The sequence below is a fragment of the Euprymna scolopes genome, chromosome 28, assembly GCF_053919585.1.
Source record: "Euprymna scolopes isolate OS-2025 chromosome 28, ASM5391958v1, whole genome shotgun sequence".
Taxonomy (NCBI): Eukaryota; Metazoa; Mollusca; class Cephalopoda; order Sepiida; family Sepiolidae; genus Euprymna; species Euprymna scolopes.
The window spans coordinates 81855170-81877878 of NC_136509.1; the positions used below are offsets into that span (position 1 = coordinate 81855170).

General features: G+C 33.2%; 1 protein-coding gene across 8 annotated transcripts in view; it reads right to left on the bottom strand.

Annotated features, from left to right (window-relative positions):
- Positions 1-5218: 5218 nt before the first annotated feature.
- The window catches only part of LOC145249695 (scm-like with four MBT domains protein 1), a 114711-nt gene continuing 97220 nt past the window's right edge, over positions 5219-22709 (bottom strand). For 4 of the 8 annotated variants that reach the window (XM_080111502.1, XM_080111507.1, XM_080111506.1 and 1 more), the window contains 3 exons: positions 18599-19080; positions 11119-11376; positions 5219-5844 (listed from right to left, as the gene is read on the bottom strand). In XM_080111502.1, coding sequence (XP_079967628.1) covers positions 5704-5844; positions 11119-11376; positions 18599-19080 — 881 coding nt within the window. In that variant the 3' untranslated portion in view covers positions 5219-5703. Of the gene's footprint in view, positions 5845-11118; positions 11377-18598; positions 19087-22709 lie in introns of all 8 variants that reach the window. The other 4 variants (XM_080111500.1, XM_080111505.1, XM_080111504.1 and 1 more) reach the window with 1 other exon arrangement.

A 22709-nucleotide genomic window follows, 5' to 3' on the forward strand; every position in this document is an offset into this window, starting at 1 on the left:
CACCACGTTAAAGCGCCAACACTACCTCCCCATCTTTTATACTAGCTTTTCTTCCTATAAATCGAACCTTTTGCACGGTACCATAACAAATTGTTTTTTTTTTCGCTGTAAAAAAAAAAAAAAAAATACTTAATGAAATTTTTTTTTCCTGAGAACTTCATTCCATAACGGATACGTACAACATAATCTTTTTTTTCAATATCTTCATTTTTTTTAATGTGTTGATTAAACTGTACAAGTACCCATTTTCCGAACGAGTAAAATCGTTTTGGAATTTTTTTTAGATAAGGATTGACAATTTGTATCGGACTTCTGTTCTCATCTTTTTGACAGTTGTAACCTCCAACTTCCGGTGTATCGTCAACCTTGGAAACCTATACAAAAGTTGAAACAATCTGCAACAGTATTATGTGAAACAAGTTTGCTGCTTAACTTCATAGCAGCATTTGTATATATTTATAACGTTGGATCATTTAAGGCATTAACAACAAGAATAAGGAAGAGCAGAAAATGGATTTGGGTTTACTGTCGGCAGCCATGTAACACTCGCTTCTTTTATTTTGTTCATCGGTCCTTTTACATTTTAGACAATGGTTCTGATAAAGGGGGAAGAATTGCTGTTTTCTGGACCAAAATCCATAACTACTGTTAATTAGCTTTTCTATGGAAGTGCTTTTTGTTTTTTGGGGGTTTTTAAGCTCTTTACATAAAGTGGATTTAAGCCTTGTCTGGAGCTATTTTCATAAGAGAAAATAACAAAAAAATATTAAAATTCATATTCACAATAGCTTCAACTGGGAAATTTTTTCTCCTCAGCCCCCAAAATAACAGAACCTAGGCCATTTCGGAAAGGTGTTCTTTTTCCTCCCCTATTGTTTGCAGTATGTTGCTGGTCCTGTTCCATAATTTCAGGACATCAAACTTTCCAGGTTTTACCTTTTTTTCTTTGAGAAAGAGTTTGTTGCTCATCACTTAAGGTGCCTCTACCAGATAAATTAGACAGGGCTGCCCAGGCATTTTTTGTAGGCCAGAGTGCTTCTCCTCTGGGATGCTGGCTCTTCAATCACACTTTCTGATTTTAGTGTGACATCGTCCTGTCGTGAGATGAAAATAAATATCCAGCTTTTTAATAAACTGATCATGTGACAGACAAGCTAATTTACATATTGCTTTAAAAAAGGATATCATTAATTTACTATTCATTTTGCTTTTTAATTCAATGATGGCTTTCATTTTAATATTTCTATTTACGAGTATTTGGTGCTTGTGCATTATAAGTTGACATCTAAAGAAAAAAAAAGCATCTAAAAAAAACAAAACTATCATATAATTACATGTCAAGTGGAAATTAGTAAATGTTAAAAAAAAAAATTGAGTAGAAAAAAAAAATTTATTAGCAATTCTGCACAACAGACTTATCTCCCTTGTTTTCACTTAACTTTTGCAATTTTAAATTAGGAAAAAGGCGGATCAATAAGATTTATTTTTAGTAAAAAAAAAATTTTTTTTAAATAGTTCTCTACTCAATTTTTATAAATTTTTGAAATTTTATTAAATTTTGATATGACATGTAATTATGTACTAGTGTTTTTACTTAAAAACACATTAAATTGATTTTTTTTTTTTTTTTTTAGATATCCACTTCCAATGCACAAATACTCAAGTATTTTTATATCGTTGATAATGGTTTAACATTTGGGATGGAAAAAAAGTTGCTTTTTTGTTTTTTTCAGTTTCTTTATGGTCATTTTATTTCTGCATGTTGTCATTCTTAGTTTCCTAATTTTCCTGAGCAATGTCAGAACATGTTTCGTACGTAGGCTACACTTTATCTCACATCTACTTAAGCTTCAAATACAGTCAGCGTTTGATGAATAAAAAACAGTTCCTTTATTTCACTTACCCTTCCCTACCTCACCCATTCTGCAAAACAAAGAGAAAAAATTATTTTTTTTAACTCTTTAAAACAATCACTTCTTAAATAATGACCGTTGTCCAAAATTCTCCCTATATTGAACAAAAATTTGTGGAAAAAAAAAAAGAAAAGAAATATATTCCCAAAATTACAGAAATTGATCAAGTAGTTTTACTTTATAAAAAAAAAAAAAAAACACTTTTAAAGCGATTAATGGAAATTTGTAGGCATTATAACAAATCTTGCAAGTTTGTTGAGTTATCTCCCTTTGTTTTTTAGCATGTTTTCAAAAATGGAGGACAGGATGTCTGCACTTTGGTTACTCATAATAAAATTTGACTTTACGTAAAAATAAAACTACTTGATCAATTTATGTGATTTTTGGAATATGATATTTTCATTTCGTTTCAGTTATGTGCATCATAGATTTATCTTTATTTTTTAGGGGAATTCTCAACAAGAATTTAATTTTTTTTTTTTTTTTTTTTCGAATGGAAAGGAGAAATGAAGGAAGTCCATTTTTTTCTCCCAAAACATTTAAACCAGCTTTAAAGAATTTCAAGATTAATGAGGATGTAAACTCCCAAATTGTAGAGATAATCTGTCACCAAACCAGTATTCGACTGAGATTTTTAAAATGGCTGAGGTTTACTAAAAAAATTTTGATGTGAATACCAAGCATTGCAATATAAAATATGCCCACAATTTTTTTTGTCGATCATCAATTAACAAGATTTTTAGCATTTCGTTTTAATGTTACAATCATTATCATGAAAAAAAAAAAAAAAAAAAAAAAAAAAAATGTACCACAATTTTTTTTTTTAAAGAATTTTCAATAAGTTACATCAAAATGATTAAAGAAAATTGATGATCAAAATGAAAGAAGCAGAATTGAAATGGTGTGGCTGGACAATCGGTTCCAGTTCTCTTGGCAAATGTCGTCTAACTTCTGCTGCAACTACTATGGGGAAATAATTAGATAAACACATAGGTTTGTTTGCAGACTTGTTTTTTTTTTTTATTTTGTTTTTATTCTTTTCACGTCATGGTGGTGGGAGGAGGTGGAAGAAGGGCTAACATTTCAGAGTTTCTAACACCCAATCAAGCCGTTGGAATTTGTGAAAAAAAGTGTTCTGTACAAATTTTTTTTTTTCATCTCAAGATTCATGTTCCTTTCGGAAGATTTTTTTGTGCAGTTTTATGATTCTAAATAAATGCACTTTATGTAAAAACATTACATACGTGTCATTAAAATTAGTAAATATCCCAAAAATTATGAAAATAATAGAGTAGACAATAATTACAAATAGAAATAAAATTTATCAAGTTATACATAGTTTCATCATAATTGGTAACAGTTCTTTGAATGCAGACAAGATAACCGCAATTGCATTATTTATCGGACTGCTGTTCTCATCTTTAGTGTGATTTTCACAACGTTTCGGTCGATATAACCTCCAACCTTCTTCATGTGTATCTTGTTGAACTCGGGAATTTGGACGGAATTTCGAGCTGAACCCTTTATTTACTTCACGGGGGTGAACAAATAGCAAGCTACCCTCATGAAGTAAATAAAGGGTTCCGCTTGAAATTCCGTCCAAAAATTTCCGAGTTCAACAAGATACACATGAAGAAGGTTGGAGGTTATATCGACCGAAACGTTGTGAAAATCACACTAAAGATGAGAACGGTAATCCAATGAATAATACAAATAATCAATCCTCATCTCAAAAAGATGACCCTAATCCATGATTTTGACAAAATAATTGTAATTCTTAAAAATGGCAGATTGCTAATATCTACGTCTTTTAGTTTTTGTAAAAATTAGTTCTAGCAGATTTTCTAGTCAATCATTTTTGTAATTTTTGTAATTTTTACTTATTTCGACATGCCATGCAAGTACATATGTGTTTTATCTAAAATACATTTTTTTTTTTAATCATTTAATTATATTGCATAAGCACACTAGTTTTTCTATGCAGAAAATTCATTGCTCTATTATGGATCAAATGACTTCATGCTTAATAAGGACAAGAATTAAACTTTTTGCAGAAAATTTATCCCTAGTCTAAATAAAAAGTTCAGTTTGTTTTGAAATTTCATTTAAAATGTTTATTATTAAACAATATGATTAATAATGCTTAAAAATAAAAAATAAAAATGATATATGTATAAAAGGTTATGTTATTAGATTTTCAAAGTCACACCCAAAAAGCATTTAAAGCTGAAAAATAAAACTTTGCTACTAGCCCATTTTTATTCGTTATCCTTTTACCCTGTTATTATGAATACTTAACTACAATATATTAGGAAAAAAAAAAAAAGACTTAATCCAGGCAAGACTACTAATATTAAACATTAAATAATGATTGAATTTTTTTTTTAATACAGCAAAGATAATTTAACTTGAAGGATTGTCTACTTTTAAAATAAAAAAAATTACATTGCTACATGCCAAGAAACACAGAGTAGAAAGAGGTAATGTGTGTGTGTGTGTGTATATATATATATATATATATATATATATATATATATATATATATATATATATATACACACACATACATACACACACACACAACTTATATAATAATTTATTTACTGGACTCATCTAAACAAAGGAGAAACCAGGGAATTATGCCTACTTTGGATTGTTACCTTGCGCCGTGGATTATTCAAAATACGGATTGGATCCCTTTACCTTCCAGCTACCAAAGACTTTCACTTCGGAATTTACCATACAATTTGGATATGAAATCCAATATCCTTTTCATTTTGAACCAATATATAATTTCCCTTACTCTATGATTTAAAAACTTAACTATGATTTTTCTATGTTTATTATATTTAGCAAATTAGGTATAAACCATTACATTTGTTAATATTTTCTCCTCTGAGGAAATGGGTAAACATCGAAAACCTATAGGTTAAGATTCACTTATTGAAATGTATTCTTTGTCTTGCGTATAATAAAAATTCTAGATTTGAAATTTAACCATTTCACGTCATAAAATTTAAATTACTAAATTTTGAGATTTTATATATATATATATATATATATATATATATATACACACACACACGCATATATGTCTTTATATTTGTCAATTATAGTACTTAAACATTTAGGGGTTATTTTTTCATCCTATCTAGTCTAGCAAGAGATTGATGACCACTTATAATTTAACTAAAGTATTTTTAGCATTCAAATCATTTTGAAATATATTTTTTTAAAATAAATTTACGGATTGGCGATGTAGAGTGGGACGAAATATATTTTACATAGACTTTCATATACTAAACTTCTTTTTTTATTTTGTCTTTTTTTTTTTTTTTTTTTTTTTGGTGATTCTACAACCCTGTTGAAAGATTCCTCATCAAATACTTTTTTCAGGGAGAGTAGTTTGAGAAAGGTTCTCGAATTATGGCCAAAGTTTAGCCACTTGACGAATTCCTTAACTGGCCACCTCCTTTTTCAACATTCCACACACACCAGTAGGGGAAACTGTTGGCAGACTTGCTAGGGAAGTGACCACTGCCTGTAAGCAAGTGCAACAATTTTCCATATTTCCGATTGACCTAGCAATAAAAATCTTGAGACCCACATGGAGAAAGGTATTCAACAAATATAAATCAACAGCTTTCGAATGACAACAAGATGAACGTGGGTGGACAGATTGAGTGGTCAAAAAAGAAAAGAATGTGGAGGCGATTTTGTTTGTTTCGAGGAAGGAAGGTCATCGTTCTGTCCAGCCAAATGGAGGGTATAGACATACGCGAGTAGAAACTCACTTGGCGTAGTGTTTGTAGAAAACTATCTTCACCCTCTCGATGTGGTGACATAGTTTAATGGCAGGGCCCAGCTTCAAATCTAGATGATCTTGCACTGTCGGAAGAGTCAGCAGGAGCAAGGCCTGACCATCAATCTCCTGTGGACAACAAAGAAGAAAAAAATATACATAAAATACAGCTATAAATTATATGATACTTAAGTGCTTACTTAGAATTACATTTAATTAAACTAGTCAAGGAACAAAGATATCACATTCCAAAAATCATGTAAATTTATCAAGTGGATTTTTTTTTTTTTTTTTTTTTTAAAGAAAATCAAATTTTACTAAGCGGCCATATTGTCTTAAATTTTGTCAAAAATTCAAAAGGTGTCAATTCAATTTGACTACAGAAATTTTGCTTGTATTCAAAATAATTAAAACTTTGAATTGCTAAGAAAAAAAAAATTATAAAATTTGATTTTAAAAGAAAACTACTTAATCAATTTATTTTTAGAATATGACATTGATGTTCTGTGACGAGTACGTAGATCATATAGATTTGTCTGTATTTTTCTTTCTTTTTTTAAATAAGCTCTGGTACATGTGCAAAATACAGGCCACGTTATCATTGACATATTCTGGCAGTTTACATAAACTGCCGGAAGATGCTAGACGAAAACTTTGGTTTTTTTTGGATGGAAATGCTGGCCAATGTTTAAAATGCTTACAAACAGTTAAAAAATTGAAGAAATAAACATAATTATAGAAGAAAGCAGACATCATATAGTAATATACATATTAGTGTTGGGACAATGCATCAGATTAAAAAAAAACTCAACTTTTAAAGGTATCGGAATCAGAAAAATTTGAGCCTATCTTTCGATGCTAAAAATGATTCTTTTAATTGTTTTTGTTTACTTGCTTTAATTTTAAACTTAATTTTCAATTGCTAGTATAATTTAAAAAAAAAATGATAGATATTTATTGCTTTTAAATTATCAGTAAAACTAAAATGTATAGATCTACACTATCACAAGTGTTTGTCCATTTCAGAAAATATATGCATATGTTTTTTTACAATAGCTCCCTCCTCCCGAAATTCTATAGCTGAATATTTAGAGAATCAGGAACTTAGAACAGAATCGTAGTTGGATCGGAATCAGGAAACATATTGGAATCATCCCATCATTAATATATACACTGCGTATCAAATTTTTAACGAGTTTACATCTTTTTAAATATTTAAGGAACGAGTGAATAAAAATCCATGAAACTTTGAGAAACTGCTTACAATACTATTCAGCCAATCCAGACAGAAAATAAAAGTATTTAAAGCAGTCAAGTTATTAACAAGGTGGAGAAAAAAAATATACCTATAACTTGTTTATTGAAATAATTTTCAAACATTAAACGAACTAGGAAAAATGCTTAGAACACAATAACTACATAGCAATTTCTACATTCACATAATTAGTAGAAGTTATGCATTCTTTTTTTATGAATGACTTGTAAAAGTCGTTGGTCCACAGAATTAGTCAAATTTGTGATTTTGTCAACACTTATTTCAAACGATATCTCTCGGAGAAAATCCCACAACTCATCTTTGCTCTTAAATTGGTGTCTACTTGCATAGAGACGTCACTTCATGATACTCCAAAGGTTCTCAATTGGGTTCAAACCTGGTGAATTTGCAGGCCACTCCATCTTCCGTAGCCCAGAGAACCATTCTGAAGCCATTGTTCAAAGTGCTCCTTCCTTCAGGAAAGCATTTGACGTCATTTTTATGCCTTCTGGGACTCTCCATGGGCCAACTAAAGTACCTCCCATAATCCCAGCCCAAATCATTATCCCCCCCCCACCACCACCACCACCTTGTTGGCACCTTAAACGCGGATGACGATATCGTCCATCTAGGACCCATCCCTTGCTCCAGCCATCTGGGCCATCAAGAGTGACACGCATTTCATCTGTGAACAAAACTTTGGAAAAATCAATTGGTTTTGTATATGATGTTGCTTTAATGGAGGCTTTGTCACAGGTTTAACAGACTTTGCCACTTCCTTCAGAAGGGGACATCGAGCACTTTTTGAGACATTCTTCAATCCGCCTTGGTCAAAGACTTCTTGATTTGTCTGGACAGGGTTCTTAACAACTTGACGTTTAATTTGGAATAGAGAATGGCGTGAAACAACTCTAGATTTACCATTATCGGCTCTCTTACGTACCTTTGTAGGGTCCTTGACAAAATTCGTCACGGTTTGATGGTACATTCCTATCATTTTCAATATTTCGAGGGTAGTTTAACCTTTTGCTAGCTATTCTGTAATAGTACTCTTTTCAGAACTACTCAAACCACCTTTACGACCCATTTTATTGACAAAACAAACTGCCTTGTTAATAATTTGACACACCTCAAATACCGTGGATTCAGCAATTACAATGGCAAGTTGTTTACATTGCGCGGAACAGTATGAAAATTTTACAGTACGCGCAGCTCAGTTTCCGAAAGTAAGTACCGGTAAGTTTCCGAAAGTAAGTACCGGTAAGTTTTTGAAACTGGTAAAAAAAATTTTTTAAATGTTATCTCATTAATAATTTGACATGCAGTATATATATATTAATGATGGGACGATTCCAATATTTTTAGCATGTCCAGTTTCACGACCATTTGTGTGTGTATATGTGTATATATATATATATATATATATATATATATATATAAAAAAACAAATGGTTGCGAAACTGGACATGCTAATGTTTCAGACAAATGGTTGGTTAAAACCAGAAGTCATCATCAGATGACTAAATAAATGGTCGCTTTCCACAGAAGAAAGCGGTCATGACCATGTAAATTCATTTAATATATTTATATCGATAGAAATACATTTGCTCTTCTTTTATTGAGCACTCTTAATTACCTTGTTAAATTCATTAGTTATCACTTCTGAATACCTTCAATCTGGAGTGTATATATGAGTTGGAACAATTACATTGAAGGCATTGCCAGGGCCGCTGCAAGAAAGGTGGGCTCTCTCTACCGTGCTAGAAAACTACTAACACCCGAAAGTATCCTGTACCTCTATAAGGCCACCATTCGCCCATGTATGGAGTATTGCTGCCACATCTGGGCTGGTGCATCTGCTACTAGTCTCTCGCTCCTTGACAAGGTTCAAAAGAGAGTCGCAAACCTGATAGGCCCTGAACTGGCATCTAAGCTTCAGCCTCTGTCCCATCGACAAAATGTTGCATCTCTGCCTTTTCTACAAGTATTTTAGTGGTGAATGCTCTGACGAACTGCAATCACTTGTGCCCCCACGACGTGAGCACCCCCGACAAACCCGACAGGCTGCTAAATCCCACCCCCACACTGTAGAGATCCCTAGATGTAAAAGATCTTTTTACTCCAATAGTTTCTTCCCCAGAACAGCTAGACTCTGGAATTCCATTCCAGGTCCCTGCTTCCCCAACAGTACTGACGTGCAGAAGTTCAAGTGTAACGTGAACCGACATCTTGCTGCCCAAATCCCTACATAGTACCCCAGTAGTTGTTGCCCCTGATAGTAGCCCCCTACAACAAAGTGGCAATTTGCCTTGTTTGGGGTGAAAATGTAATAAAAAAATAAAAATATATATATATAATATAAAGCTGAACGTCTGTGTGTGTGTCTGGTCATGAATAGGCTCCTATGTGGTTGACTATTATAGAAAACTGATCACATAATGATAGATGTATCGAGACACAGGAATGGGTATGTTTGATCTGGCATAATGATGATTCATTAAAATTGTGGGTTCTACATTCGCGCCTGGTCCACAAAGTATGGAAATAAAAAATTTTCAAATTAAAAAAAAAAAAAACGTTTACAAGTGTTTTTGATATAGATGTACATAATACTTTGATAAGTGTTTTAACTTAAATAGGGATGGTATAATAAAATTATGGGGTCTGCGTTCCCGCCTGGCCTCCATAGAATGAAAATAGGCACAAACTTTAATAAAGACTTTTCACATCTATCTGCGTAAGTATACTTTGATAATTATGTTTGTTTGAAGAAATATGGTATAATAAAATTATGGGGTGTTCGTTCGTGCCTGACCTCCATAGAATGGAAATATGTCACAAAGTTTAACAAGGTTTTTTAATATAGATCCACAGAATATCGTGATAAGTGTTTCAGTGTGAACAGGTATGGTATAATAAATTATGGGGTTTATCTATTTTATTTTTATTTTCATCATATTTTGCTTTGGTTTTGATACCCCCAAATTCGAAGCTATCTTTGTACAACCCTTCCTTTTCATAACCTATCATACTTTCATAAATCAGAGTCCATTTTCTGTAGGCTGTTTTTGAACCAAGTCAACGACGGGTACTTTTGCTAGTATACATATATATATATATATATATATATATATATATATATGAAATGTTTTTTTAGAAAGAAAGTTCGTACTTGTGCAGTTTATAGCCCACGCTGAAAAAATAACATGGTGGTGGTGGTGGTGGGGGGGGGGGGGCTTTGTTGTACTTTCACTTAATTTTAAGCAACAAAAGATTGAATTTGAATTTACCTTGAAAAACCTATATAAACAAAAATTTATTGAATTTTCCAAGTTTTATACATACATCTATATGAATAAAAATAAAATAAAAATACCAGGGATGGTTGACGTTATGTTTTGAAAAAAAAAACAAAAAAAAAAACGAATGAATTTATAAAATGGCGATCAACGTTTCATCCCTATTGCAGGGGACATCTTCAGGATTTTTCTTCTGCATTTTTCCTTTTAATATTCGGAAGATGTCCCCTGAAATAGGGACAAAACGTTGATCACCATTTTATAAATTCATTCGGTTTTTCTTTTTTTTTTTCAAAACAACATACATCTCTCTCTCAGTTTTAAAAAAAAAAAAAAAAAATCACAAGATTAGTATTAGGAGGGAAAAAAAAAAAAAAAAAATGAAACCCCCAAACTTTTAACATTTAATATTTTTCTTTTTTAGTGATGAATAAAAGATGAATTTTTACTCCCAAATTCATACGTACTTATACTCACCCAAAGAACACCTAAAAAGCATTAAGATAAATTACAAATGAAAGGAAGTTTGATTTGTCTTTTTGGCTCTTTTGCATTTTCCTGATAGAAGTAGGAGAGCGAGACATAAAAAGACAGTAAGAGTAAGAGGCAAAGAGAAGGGGAAGCAGACAGACAGAATGCCAACATTTCTAGTTTAACCAGTTAGCATGATGTATATATAAGCAGAAGTTGCGAGTTCAAATTTTTACCTGGGGAATAATCAAATTTTACTTTAGGTTTATTTTAAACTTTAAGATTTCAGTATTCGCAGATTTTTTTTTTTCTGGAAACGAACGTGTGATGCCAGGTACCGCACAAAGTAATTAACAGTGATACATAATTTATGCTTACCTCTTGACGGAACAACCGGCCAAATTGGGCACAATCAGTTTTGCGGATAAAGTTGACAACGTCGGTCACCGTCCAGTGGAGGGGATTGGATTCAATATCTACATAAAGTTCTTCTTCTTCTTTGTTTTTCGCAGAACTGTCTTCCTCTTCCTCCTCTTCTTCCTCCTCTTCATCTTCCTCCTCCTCTTCTTCATCTTCCTCCTCCTCTTCTTCTGGCTCCTCCTCTTCTTCCTCTTTGGTGACTGGACTAATTGTCTGCTACAATTTTAAGAAAAGTAGAAAAAGGGGTTGAGCAGGTTAGCACATGTAGAACAGTTGAGATAGCAGGGTCAGTTGACAGGGAAAGGCCAAAGAAAACATGGGACAAAGTGATACGGCATAATCATGTAGTGACACATCGATCCTTGTTAGATTACCGAAGTTAAGCAATATTGAAGCCAGTCAATACCAGATGGGTGACCATTTGAGAATACTAGGCGCTGTATGCAGGATGGCATTGACAAACCCCTATAAGAACTGCAAAAATCGAATGTTATCTTTTTTCACCAGGATATACATGCAAGTGCGAACTGCTTGTGAAATTAACATTCCCTTTACACTTCCTCCAAAGGAGGAAGTTAGTTCAATCCACATAGGGAGAATGCTGTTGGCATATAGAAAAATAGGGTTTGTATTACTATACACACAGATTCGAAAAAGTTGTCAAATATATTATAAATAAATGTTATCAAAGGCAAGATAAGTTACTTTTCTACCTAACTGGTTATGTTTTAGTGTTTTTATTTAATGTAACATGTTTATTCAGTTCGAAAAACAGTGTTTACTGATGTATTTGAAAATTAGAAATGGTGCCAGACTCTCTGTTGAACACCAAATTTGGGAAAAAGAAGTTTTGTTGCAAGTTTGTCTGCTTTATCGTTATTTTCATGGCAAGTGCTCGACTGAGCTTCAATCTATGCCCCCCCCTTGCCAAACTTTCACAAGAAACACTCATCTAGCTGAAAACACTATCAATAATTCCTCCCAGAATTTATCTGTGCCTAAACCTAAACGTAGATTCCATGAAAAAAGTTTCTTTCTTAGAACTGCACGCTTGTGGAACTGTCTTCCGTTCTGCTTTCCAGCTGACTACAATCTGGTTGTCTTCAAGTCCAACGTAAACAAGTTCTTGATGAGCTGTTCCACTTAGTTAACAAATTTACCTAATTTCTATTACTAACAATTCCTATATTGTTCAATTGACTACTGTACACTCTTAACCCTTATCCTCGAGTGGTCTCTGGACCTTGATAAGTGGTGATGCCCATGTAAAAAAAAAAAATATATATACCAAATACTGTTAAAAACCCACCAAATATATGTCAGCTTATGTCATGGTAACATATATTGGTTGAGTTTCTAACAGCATTTTGTAGTTTGTTTTTTTATTTTTAACTCCTTTTCTCAAACTTACCATGTTCAACAGAGAGTCTGGCGTCATTTATAATTTTCAAATACATCGGTAAACACTGTTTTTCGAGCTGAATAAACATGTTACATTAAATACAAACACTAAAAAATTATCCAGTTAGGTAGAAAAGTAACTGAACTTGCCTTTGATAACATTTATTTGTTATATATTTGTTATTTGACAACTTTTTCGAATCTACGTATATAGTAATACAAACCCGAAAAATGATAAAGATTGACTGGGGGGAAAAGTGATATGTTTCTAAAACCCATCCAACACATGGCAGGCATGTAAAGCAGACATCACACCAAATACATTCGACAAAAATGCACAATGACCTGAAAGACTTGACAGTGCTTATACAGTATGAGGCACGAAAAATTACAGAGTAAAAGTTTAATCTATTATATAAACAGCAGTTGTCTTTTTTTAACATAGGAATCGCCACTTATCAAGACCCGGAGGCTACTCGAGGATAAGGATTAATGGGTATACATTAGTCAATGTGATTATAGCGTAATAAACATAAGTAGTGGGAATTTTGTAAATTGGATTACTTAAGGGGAACAGTTAATCAAGAACTTGTTTACGTTGGACTTGAAGACAATCAGATTGCAGTTAACTGGAAAGCAAGCAATCGAAAGAGAGTTCCACAGGTGTGCAGTTCTAAGAAAGAAGCTTTGTTCATGGAATCTACGTTTAGGTTTAGGCACAGATAAAGAGTGTGGGAAATTATTGATAGTGGTTTTGGCTAGATGAATTTCTTTCATGAAAGTTTGGCAAGGGCGGACCACAGATTGAAGCTCAGCTGAGCACTTGCCATGAAAATAACGAACCACAAAGTTGGTATTGCTCTGAATGGATAATATTAAAAAATTTATGGGATTAGCATTCTCTTGTTCCGTTACCCATGACTGGGTAGAAGTCCCAAGTAATTTTAGTGTCATCCACACTGAGGATTGAACCTTCAACCTTCAGAAGAGTTTAACTTTACAAGTGAATTTTACCAAGTACTTTATCGACTATGCCATGGGTTCTTTTAAAAAATTTCAGAAACTCTACGATCCCTCTGCAGCAATCTTTTTTTTTTTACATAGGAATCATCACTGACCAAGGCCTGGAGGCCACTCGAAGATAAGGGTAAATGGTATACATTAGTCAATGGGATTATAGCGTAGTAAACATAAGTAGTGGGAATTTTGTAAATTGGATTACTTAGGGGGACGGTTCATCAAGAACTTGTTTACATTGGATTTGAATACGATCAGATTGTAGTCAGCTGGAAAGCAAACAAACGGAAGAGAGTTCCACAGGTGTGCAGTTCTAAGAAAGAAACTTTGTTCATGGAATCTACGTTTAGGTTTAGACACAGATAAAGAGTGTGGGAAATTATTGATAGTGGTTTTGGCTAGACAAGTGTTTTTCATAAAAGTTTGGCGAGAGGGGACCATAGATTGAAGCTCAGATGAGCACTTGCCATGAAAATAACGAACCACAAAGTTGGTATTGTTCTGAATGGATAATATTAAAAAATTTAGAAAAAATTCATTCTTTGGGGGTTAACTGGGCCAGATTTTGTCAGAGGTGGGTCAGTTTCAATTTAGCAATAAAATGCTGATTCCACAAGGAATCTATTATATAAAGGATAGTTGTTTGTGTGTGTACAGCTAAAGAGGAATGGGCTGGAGAAAAAGACAGTTGGGCAGAGAAAGAGAGAGAGAGATGGATAGAGAAAGGTAGAAGTTTTAATAGAAAGAAGTGGCACTTTTATATGAGGCAATGTCGGGTGACCCTGCTAGTTAAAGATAAAAATCAGTTTTCATATTTTGCTGACACGCCATCCACTTGTTTAAATGATAGCCTCACTTATCTTCCCCTGTATTATGGGATTTCCACTATTATTATCAATGACAGGTCAGCAATACAATAAAACTGATTTTTACTTTTAATTAAAATCCCACTTCAAGTAATTAAATATTAATGGAATATTACATAAAATAAGTATTTCCATAATTCAATGGGGGGATTTGACATGTTTGCTGGTAACATGTGACATAAACACAAGGGAAATAACTCAATTCTCCCAAATCGACCCAAGTTTTAATTTTGTAAAAATTAATTATCTCCCCTGCTATTACGCATGCTCTTCAGTTTATTATGTACCTATTTACTATGCCTCCCCACAGGACAGAGTTAGACACCAGGGTCGTTTTTTAACGTGGAGAAAAGGTACAAAAATAAAAATTGTCTCAGTCGTGAAGGATTTCTCCTCCACCGAAAGAGAACAAGAAATAGAAGTGCAGCATCTGAAGAACAGATACTACACTTTGATCTTGTCCCGAAGGCCAATATGTAGATAATCAGTTTATTATGTAAGCAAAATTTCCAAATATCTCAAAAACTATTTTCTTTAAAAATTAATTTTCTACCTTATCGTTTTTCATCATTTTTGGATATGTTCATTGCTGCAACATGACAACTAAGTAGGTGCCATTGGTTTTACTTGAAATTCAATATTTCGATTTTTGTGAGTATAATGAAGAAGCCTTAGCTTTCATGGCAAACATTGATCAAGTAGTTTTATTTTAAAGAAGGAAATCAAGTTTTATGACTAAACAATGACAATCTCTGAACGCTATTTTGCAGGACAAGGAAAGTAATTCCAAATAACTCAAGATTTTGCAAATTTTAGAAAGCCATTCTTAACATAATACACTGCCTCATCACAATGACACACCGGTTCTTATTAGATCACCGAAGTTAAGCAATGTTCAGTCTAGTCAGTACGAGATAGGCGACCAATTTGGGAATACCGGGCACTGTATGGAGGGGGAGGACGACACCGCCTTGTAAGAGTTGAAAAAAGCCTTACGTTGTTATCTTCCCTTAACAGAGATATACATGCAACTAGGCACGGTTTATGAATTTCATACTCTCATGAAACTTCCTCCTTTGGAGGAAGCCGGTTAAACCCACTGTAGTGTCCATTTCATTTTCATTCATTTTTAACATGTGAGAGAGGCAGGGCAAATTCGTTTAGAAATGATTTTCTTTAAAAAAGATAAAACTACTTCATTAATTTATATGATTTTCGGAACATAATATTTTTATTCTATCACAGGTACAGACATCATGAAGATTTTTCTTTATTTTTTTTATTTTTCTTGTGGAGGAGGGGTTCTAGATTGGCACCCCCCTACTAATACCACTACTGACAAACCTAGATTGGATAAATGATTTATTTCCATCATCTCCTGCAAATTCAAGCCGTCAAAACTTGATATAAAACAGATATTTTTATTTCTTTAAAACTAGTTATAACTGACCTGCCGTTACCCAGGATGCGGTGAAATTATTTTGTTTTCATTTATTTGCACATTTTTTTTTTGTTTTTTTAAACCAATGCAGAAAAATAATTAAAAAAAAAAAAAAAAAAAGTCTATTCTTTCCAGACTTAAGTTCTTATCGGAAATGTTGAGTACAACAAACAAGAAAAGATGCGATTCATCTTTACGCACGGTGCAAAGTCGAAATCATGATGTACAAGGTGCCTTCAAGAAGTTTTCAGACATTTTTCATATGGGCACTTCTATTAATAGTACACACATAAAATTCTAGTCCCCCTTGAAGTAATCTCCTCCAGCTCCAATGCACTTGTTGTACAGTTCCAACAACTTCTGTAAGGTCTTCTGTAAGTCCTCTTGTGTGAGCGTGTTAATGACCCTCGTCACAGCCTCTTTCATCTCCTTAATTGTCTCATAATAACAGCCTCTAAGGTTTTCCTTAAGCGAATAAGTCACAGGAAGCAAGGTCTGGACTATAGGGAGGATGAGGAAGTGTCTTGACGCCCATCTTGGTCAAATAGTCTGTGACAAGGATGGAGTATCCTTGGGACAAACTTTGTGATAATCTTCCGCTTCTCCAGTTCCTTGCAAATAATTGTGTATACAGTTCCCACACCGACATCTAATTGTGCACTTATTGTCTCTATAGACACACATGATAGTCCTTATCCATGAAATTTTTTATTTGGCCAATCAGCTCTGGCGTTCTGATTTCCTTACTCCTCCGATATCTCTCATCCCTCAGACTCCCTACCTTACTTGAATCTTATGCCATTCAAAAACTCAATTCATGCAAGATGGTCCAAAAACAGTCTGGAGCATTCTATATGTTTCCATGGTATTTTTTTCCAAGTTTAAAACAGAATTTTATTACATATCTTTCTTCTAAAGTGTCCTCACTACATTTTTTAAATTCACCAGCTATGACAATCAAGCTTTAGTAGGGTGTATTCCAATTCCTACTGTAGCTGTAGCTGTTCATTTGAACCCGAAATCATAAAAATTGGTCAGTCAATTTCATAAGATGTATAGCAATAGCAGTGAATTTTCAAGAGTCTATGACAATTTTAAATGTCTGTACAAAAAGTTTGGAAGCACCTCAGATGCAAAGCAAACGGTGGGGCAGGTAGGGAGTGAGGGGGGGGGGATAAAATGGGTCAAGTAATGCCATAAGAATGCACAAATAAAATTCTTGGCTCTTCTCCAAAATTTCTCCCATATTAAAAAACAGAAATAAAAAATCTCTATGATGTATGTATCCATGACAAAAAAAAAAAAAAATGGTACTTGTACAGTTTAGTCAAGACATTAAAAAATGAAAATATCGGAAAAAAGGTTATATTGTACGTATCCGTTATGGAACGAAGTTCTCCGAAAAAAATTTCACTTAATTTCATCAAGTAGTTTTTTTTTTGTTTTTTTGTTTTTTTTTTACAGCGAAAAAACAATTTATGATACCGAGCAAAAGATTCGATTTTTAGGAAGAAAAGCTAGAATTAAAGATAGGGAGGGAGTATCAGCACTTTACATGGAGTTATCTCCCCTTGGTGTGTTCAGCAAAATCACAATGGCCGACTTTAACGCGCTCTCATAAGAACATGTTTTTCCAATGTAAAAAAAAACAAAAAAAAAAAAAAACTACTCAATCAAATGAAATGGAATTTTTTTTCAGATACGTACAATATAACCTTTTTTTTTTCTTTTTTTTTTTTTTCGATATTTTCATTTTTTAATGTCTTGACTAAACTTGACTAAAATATATTCCAAAAATCATTAATTGATCAAGTAGTTTTATTTTTATAAAGAAAAACATGTTTAAGAGATTAACTGGAATTTGGAAGCATCACAACATAAATCTTATAAGTTTTATTGAGTTATCTGTCTTTAGTTTTTTGTTATGGCAGACAAAACTGCCACACTCATAAAATTTGATAATTTTATTTTCTTATTTAAAAAAGTAAATTTTTTATCAACTCAATTTTTGAATATATTCTCATATTGCCACAGATACGTAAATTATACAAATTTTTCTTTATTTTTTATTTTGTTTTTTTAATATGGGGGAATTTTGGACAAGAATTAAAATTTTAGTTGTAAGGGAGACAACTATTTCTTTAAAAATGAAAAATTTTCCTTGCTGATTTTTAATTTTCCATCTGCGGAACACATTTTAAGAAGATTGCTTCTCCAAGAGCTACAACATGGTCATCTTCAAATTTAAAATATATACTTACATTTAATCTCTCCATAAATCAAGGTCCTGGATATGACCTTAAACTATATCCAGTGGCGAGGCCCCAGCTTGTGGGCTTTGGGCAGTGTGGAGCCACCCTTTAATAGCTATTGCTCCCAGGTTCGCTCTGACTTGGAGTGGTAGTACCTGTTAGGGTCTCAACTATGGGTTAAATAGAATCCAACTTGAAAACAACAAATATATTCTATTAAAAAATTCTCAAAATCTTTGGATTCGGCATTAAATAAACTGAAAAGGGTTGATATGCCGTAAAGCAAAAACAACCAACCATAAATCAAATTATATTTAGTCTATTCCTTATTTTCCATCCTTTTATAATATTCATAACAGTTTAACTCCTTAACCCTCGTCATTGAGTGGCTTTTTACCTTGTGAAGTGGTGACTCAGTATTAAATTAAAAAAATAAATAAAAAATAAGAGGAAATACTTACTGATACAGGGACAGCAGTTTGGACAGGAGGCGGACTCTCACTCTTCGATGGTGGAGGAGGCGATGACGGAGGAGGTAAAATCATAATCTTTTTATGAGTTTTTCTTTCAAAGCTATACCGCGGAAGTTTTCCTCTTCGCGTGTGGATTTCTGAACGTGGGGCTACTGGGAGAGGAAGTTTCCGTTTCGAAGGTGCTTTTGGTTCAGCGGGTTTCTTCACCTCAATCTTAGAGACACTGCTCTCGCTAACAGGGGGAGACGATGATGACGACTTCCTGGCCGGAGCTTCGGGCACTACTTCCTCTGTTGGGGTGGTGCTGCCGGCATAGATGTCATCATCAAACGATGATCGAGTTTTTCGGTTCATCAATGACCCTTTTCTTCGTTTCCGTCGCTTGCCCGGCTTTTTGGGTCCATTCTCGAGGTTACTGTGGCCTCCTGGAGGACGGCCAATTTTCTTTCTCTTCTTCCCAGAGTAATAGGCTGGAGATGTTGAGGAAGAATCAATATAAGAAATTAAGCAAACGATATTTCAGAGTTAAAACATTAGAAAATAGTTTCAAGTTTTAAAGACATTTGTGCTTATGCACTATAATTGGATATCAAAAAGTGCATTCAAATAAAAACACTATTATGTGATTACGTGTCATGTCAAAATCAGTAAAACTTCCAAAATTCCAAAAAATCATTGAATAGAAAACCTGCTCAAACAATTTTTTTTTTATTATTATTTATAAAAAAAATATATTTTCAATTCGCCATTAAAGCAAGGGAGATAAGTCAGTGTAACCCAACCACCTGTTGTAGTCAAATTTTACATTAATAATGGTTATAATAGAGTTAAATTACAGCTTTTATTATGTGAACAATCCCGGGCAATAGTTGGTTACCTTGCTTACTATTATTTGATCGATGATGTAACAAAACCGAGGAAAGGTAGCTCCAGTTGGCAGATTTGGGATTAATAATTAATAATACTGTTTTGCGAAAACAATTGATTAAGGTAGAATAGTATGAAATGTGTTTTGACTAAAATCAGCAGCAGTATCTGAACCTGAATTCAACCTCCAAGGACGCTCAGCCTGGAAACAAATCCGCTGGAAATTTACTTCAATACGCGATAATGCACAGAGCCAATCAGTAGAGAGGGGAATGTGTCGTGGCAACCCCTGATAGGTCGGCTGGGAGTGAGGAAGCTTCACTTCCCCACCCATCCACTGATTATATAATCTTACTCAATAGTTTTCTGGCAGTTGAGTGCAGTTCAGGCCAGTTTCCAAAAAGCTCCTGACCACATCTAAATTACGCCGACTTCCAAGATTCTGTTGTTAATCTCTCTTGCTCACAAGCTGAGTAACATTTTCGTCACATCATATTTTGCATAAACAAAACAATAGTCTTGTGTGCAGTGAGAAAAAATCCTAACTGCTGATAACATTGCAACAAAGGTTCCCCCCCAATAAACCCCCTACATTCACCTTTGCAGATTGTGATAACATAGGACAAAAAGAAGGAAAGAAAGACACTTATTGAACTGTGGACTCTGAAGTTATTTGATTTCGACTGCTTATACATTTTTCTTTGTACATTGCTATATTAGAACTTTGTAGTTATATAGTTTCTGTTAACATAATCTATAATATAAATCTCACCTGTCCGTTTAAATGTATGCATGTACGTTTCGCAAAAACTTTACACAGAGGTGACGGATCTTGACAAAAATTGGTATCATTTTGAAGCTTGACGTCTCAGACGACAAATATTGAAAAATTGGCCAAAAATATTAATTCCTTTAGCCTAAACGCGACCATTTTGTATAAGAAGGGGTCGTTTTTTTTCACCGACATTTTAGCAAGTCATAGTCACCGGATTGATTAATTTCAACGCTTTTCACTTCCAATCGTGTCATGGAGACTTCGGCTAAGATAGATTTTCTTTCACTTTCTTTTCTGTCTTTGCAGCATGGGTTCGGGCCTGCCTGCCAACTACCACTTTTTTAAGGGGGGGGGGGCTCAACACACCTCCAAACACCAGGGCAACATCGGGCACCCAGACTAGTTTTTTTTATAAAAAATAAAGCCAACAAGTCGAGTTTTTACTTATTGCTTTTGCAAAGGAGATTGTATTGCTACCAGACCGGACGGTCAACTCTAGTTATTTTTCAGGAACCATCCATCAAGAGAGAAGGCTGTGACCTGCATGGGCCACCAGTCTCCCTAGATTGGCGGACTTTGCTTATTGAAACGGAATCCCTGGTCAAGCTAGGTCTCTATGTAGACAATCAGGTGAAACTATTGTACTGTGAGAGTTGTTCTGGGTGACTAGAATAACTGTTGAACTCTTTGGGACGTTCTGTGATAGGAAAGGCCTAACATGAACTCATATACCAAGCTAACCTTGGGTAATAACGCCATATAACGTTTATGGATTATATCTATTGGTCATACAGAATTGACCACAATTAAAAAGAAAAAGAAAATTTTATTATTTGATAAATTTTATTTTTTACAATTATTTTTCAACAACCATTTAAAAAGATTTTTTGAATTTTTAACTAATTTCAACACGATACGTAATTACAAAAATAGTGTTTTTACTTAAAATAAATTATTTTTCTATTACATTCAATTATAATGCGCAAGCGCCAACATATCATTAGAAAATAATGTTATACTTCAAAGAGGAAAAAAATATTTGGAAAAAATTAAAAAGCTAAGTTAATTACAACTAGCCAAGCAACAGTAGTTCTAATGCTCCTATATTCAACTATTAAAATTTGAAAATCGAAATATAGCAAACAAATGCTACCTACGTAATTCTCATGTTGCAAATAATGATATATCCAAAACTTATGGAAAACGATAAAGGTAGAAAATTAATTATTAATGAAAAACAGTTTTCAATAAAGTTTATATTGGGAATAAATTTCGTCCAACATTTGAACTTAGTTTGTCACGTGACATAAGCAACAGAATTTAATTATCTCCCGTCAACTGATTTCTTTTTTAGTAAGCATAATATAGTGATTTTGCTTTCTTTTTTCATTGATAAGCATTTTTTTTCTACCTTATCATTTCTCATAATTTTGTAACATGATCATTACGCTTGAACAGTGTTAATTATAGTTTTCATTGATAAGCATTTTTTTTCTACCTTATCATTTCTCGTAATTTTGTAACATGACCATTACGCTTGAACAGTGTTAATTATAGTTTTCATTGATAATCATTTTTTTTCTACCTTATCATTTCTCGTAATTTTGTAACATGACCATTACGCTTGAACAGTGTTAATTATAGTTTTCATTGATAAGCATTTTTTTTTCTACCTTATCATTTCTCGTAATTTTGTAACATGACCATTACGCTTGAACAGTGTTAATTATAGTTTTCATTGATAAGCATTTTTTTTTCTACCTTATCATTTCTCGTAATTTTGTAACATGACCATTACGCTTGAACAGTGTTAATTATAGTTTTCATTGATAAGCATTTTTTTTTCTACCTTATCATTTCTCGTAATTTTGTAACATGGCCATTACGCTTGAACAGTGTTAATTAGTTTTCATTGATAAGCATTTTTTTTCTACCTTATCATTTCTCGTAATTTTGTAACATGACCATTACGCTTGAACAGTGTTAATTATAGTTTTCATTGATAAGCATTTTTTCTACCTTATCATTTCTCGTAATTTTGTAACATGACCATTACGCTTGAACAGTGTTAATTATAGTTTTCATTGATAAGCATTTTTTTCTACCTTATCATTTCTCGTAATTTTGTAACATGGCCATTACGCTTGAACAGTGTTAATTATAGTTTTCATTGATAAGCATTTTTTTTCTACCTTATCATTTCTCGTAATTTTGTAACATGGCCATTACGCTTGAACAGTGTTAATTATAGTTTTCATTGATAAGCATTTTTTTTTCTACCTTATCATTTCTCGTAATTTTGTAACATGACCATTACGCTTGAACAGTGTTAATTATAGTTTTCATTGATAAGCATTTTTTTTTCTACCTTATCATTTCTCGTAATTTTGTAACATGACCATTACACTTGAACAGTGTTAATTATAGTTTTCATTGATAAGCATTTTTTTTCTACCT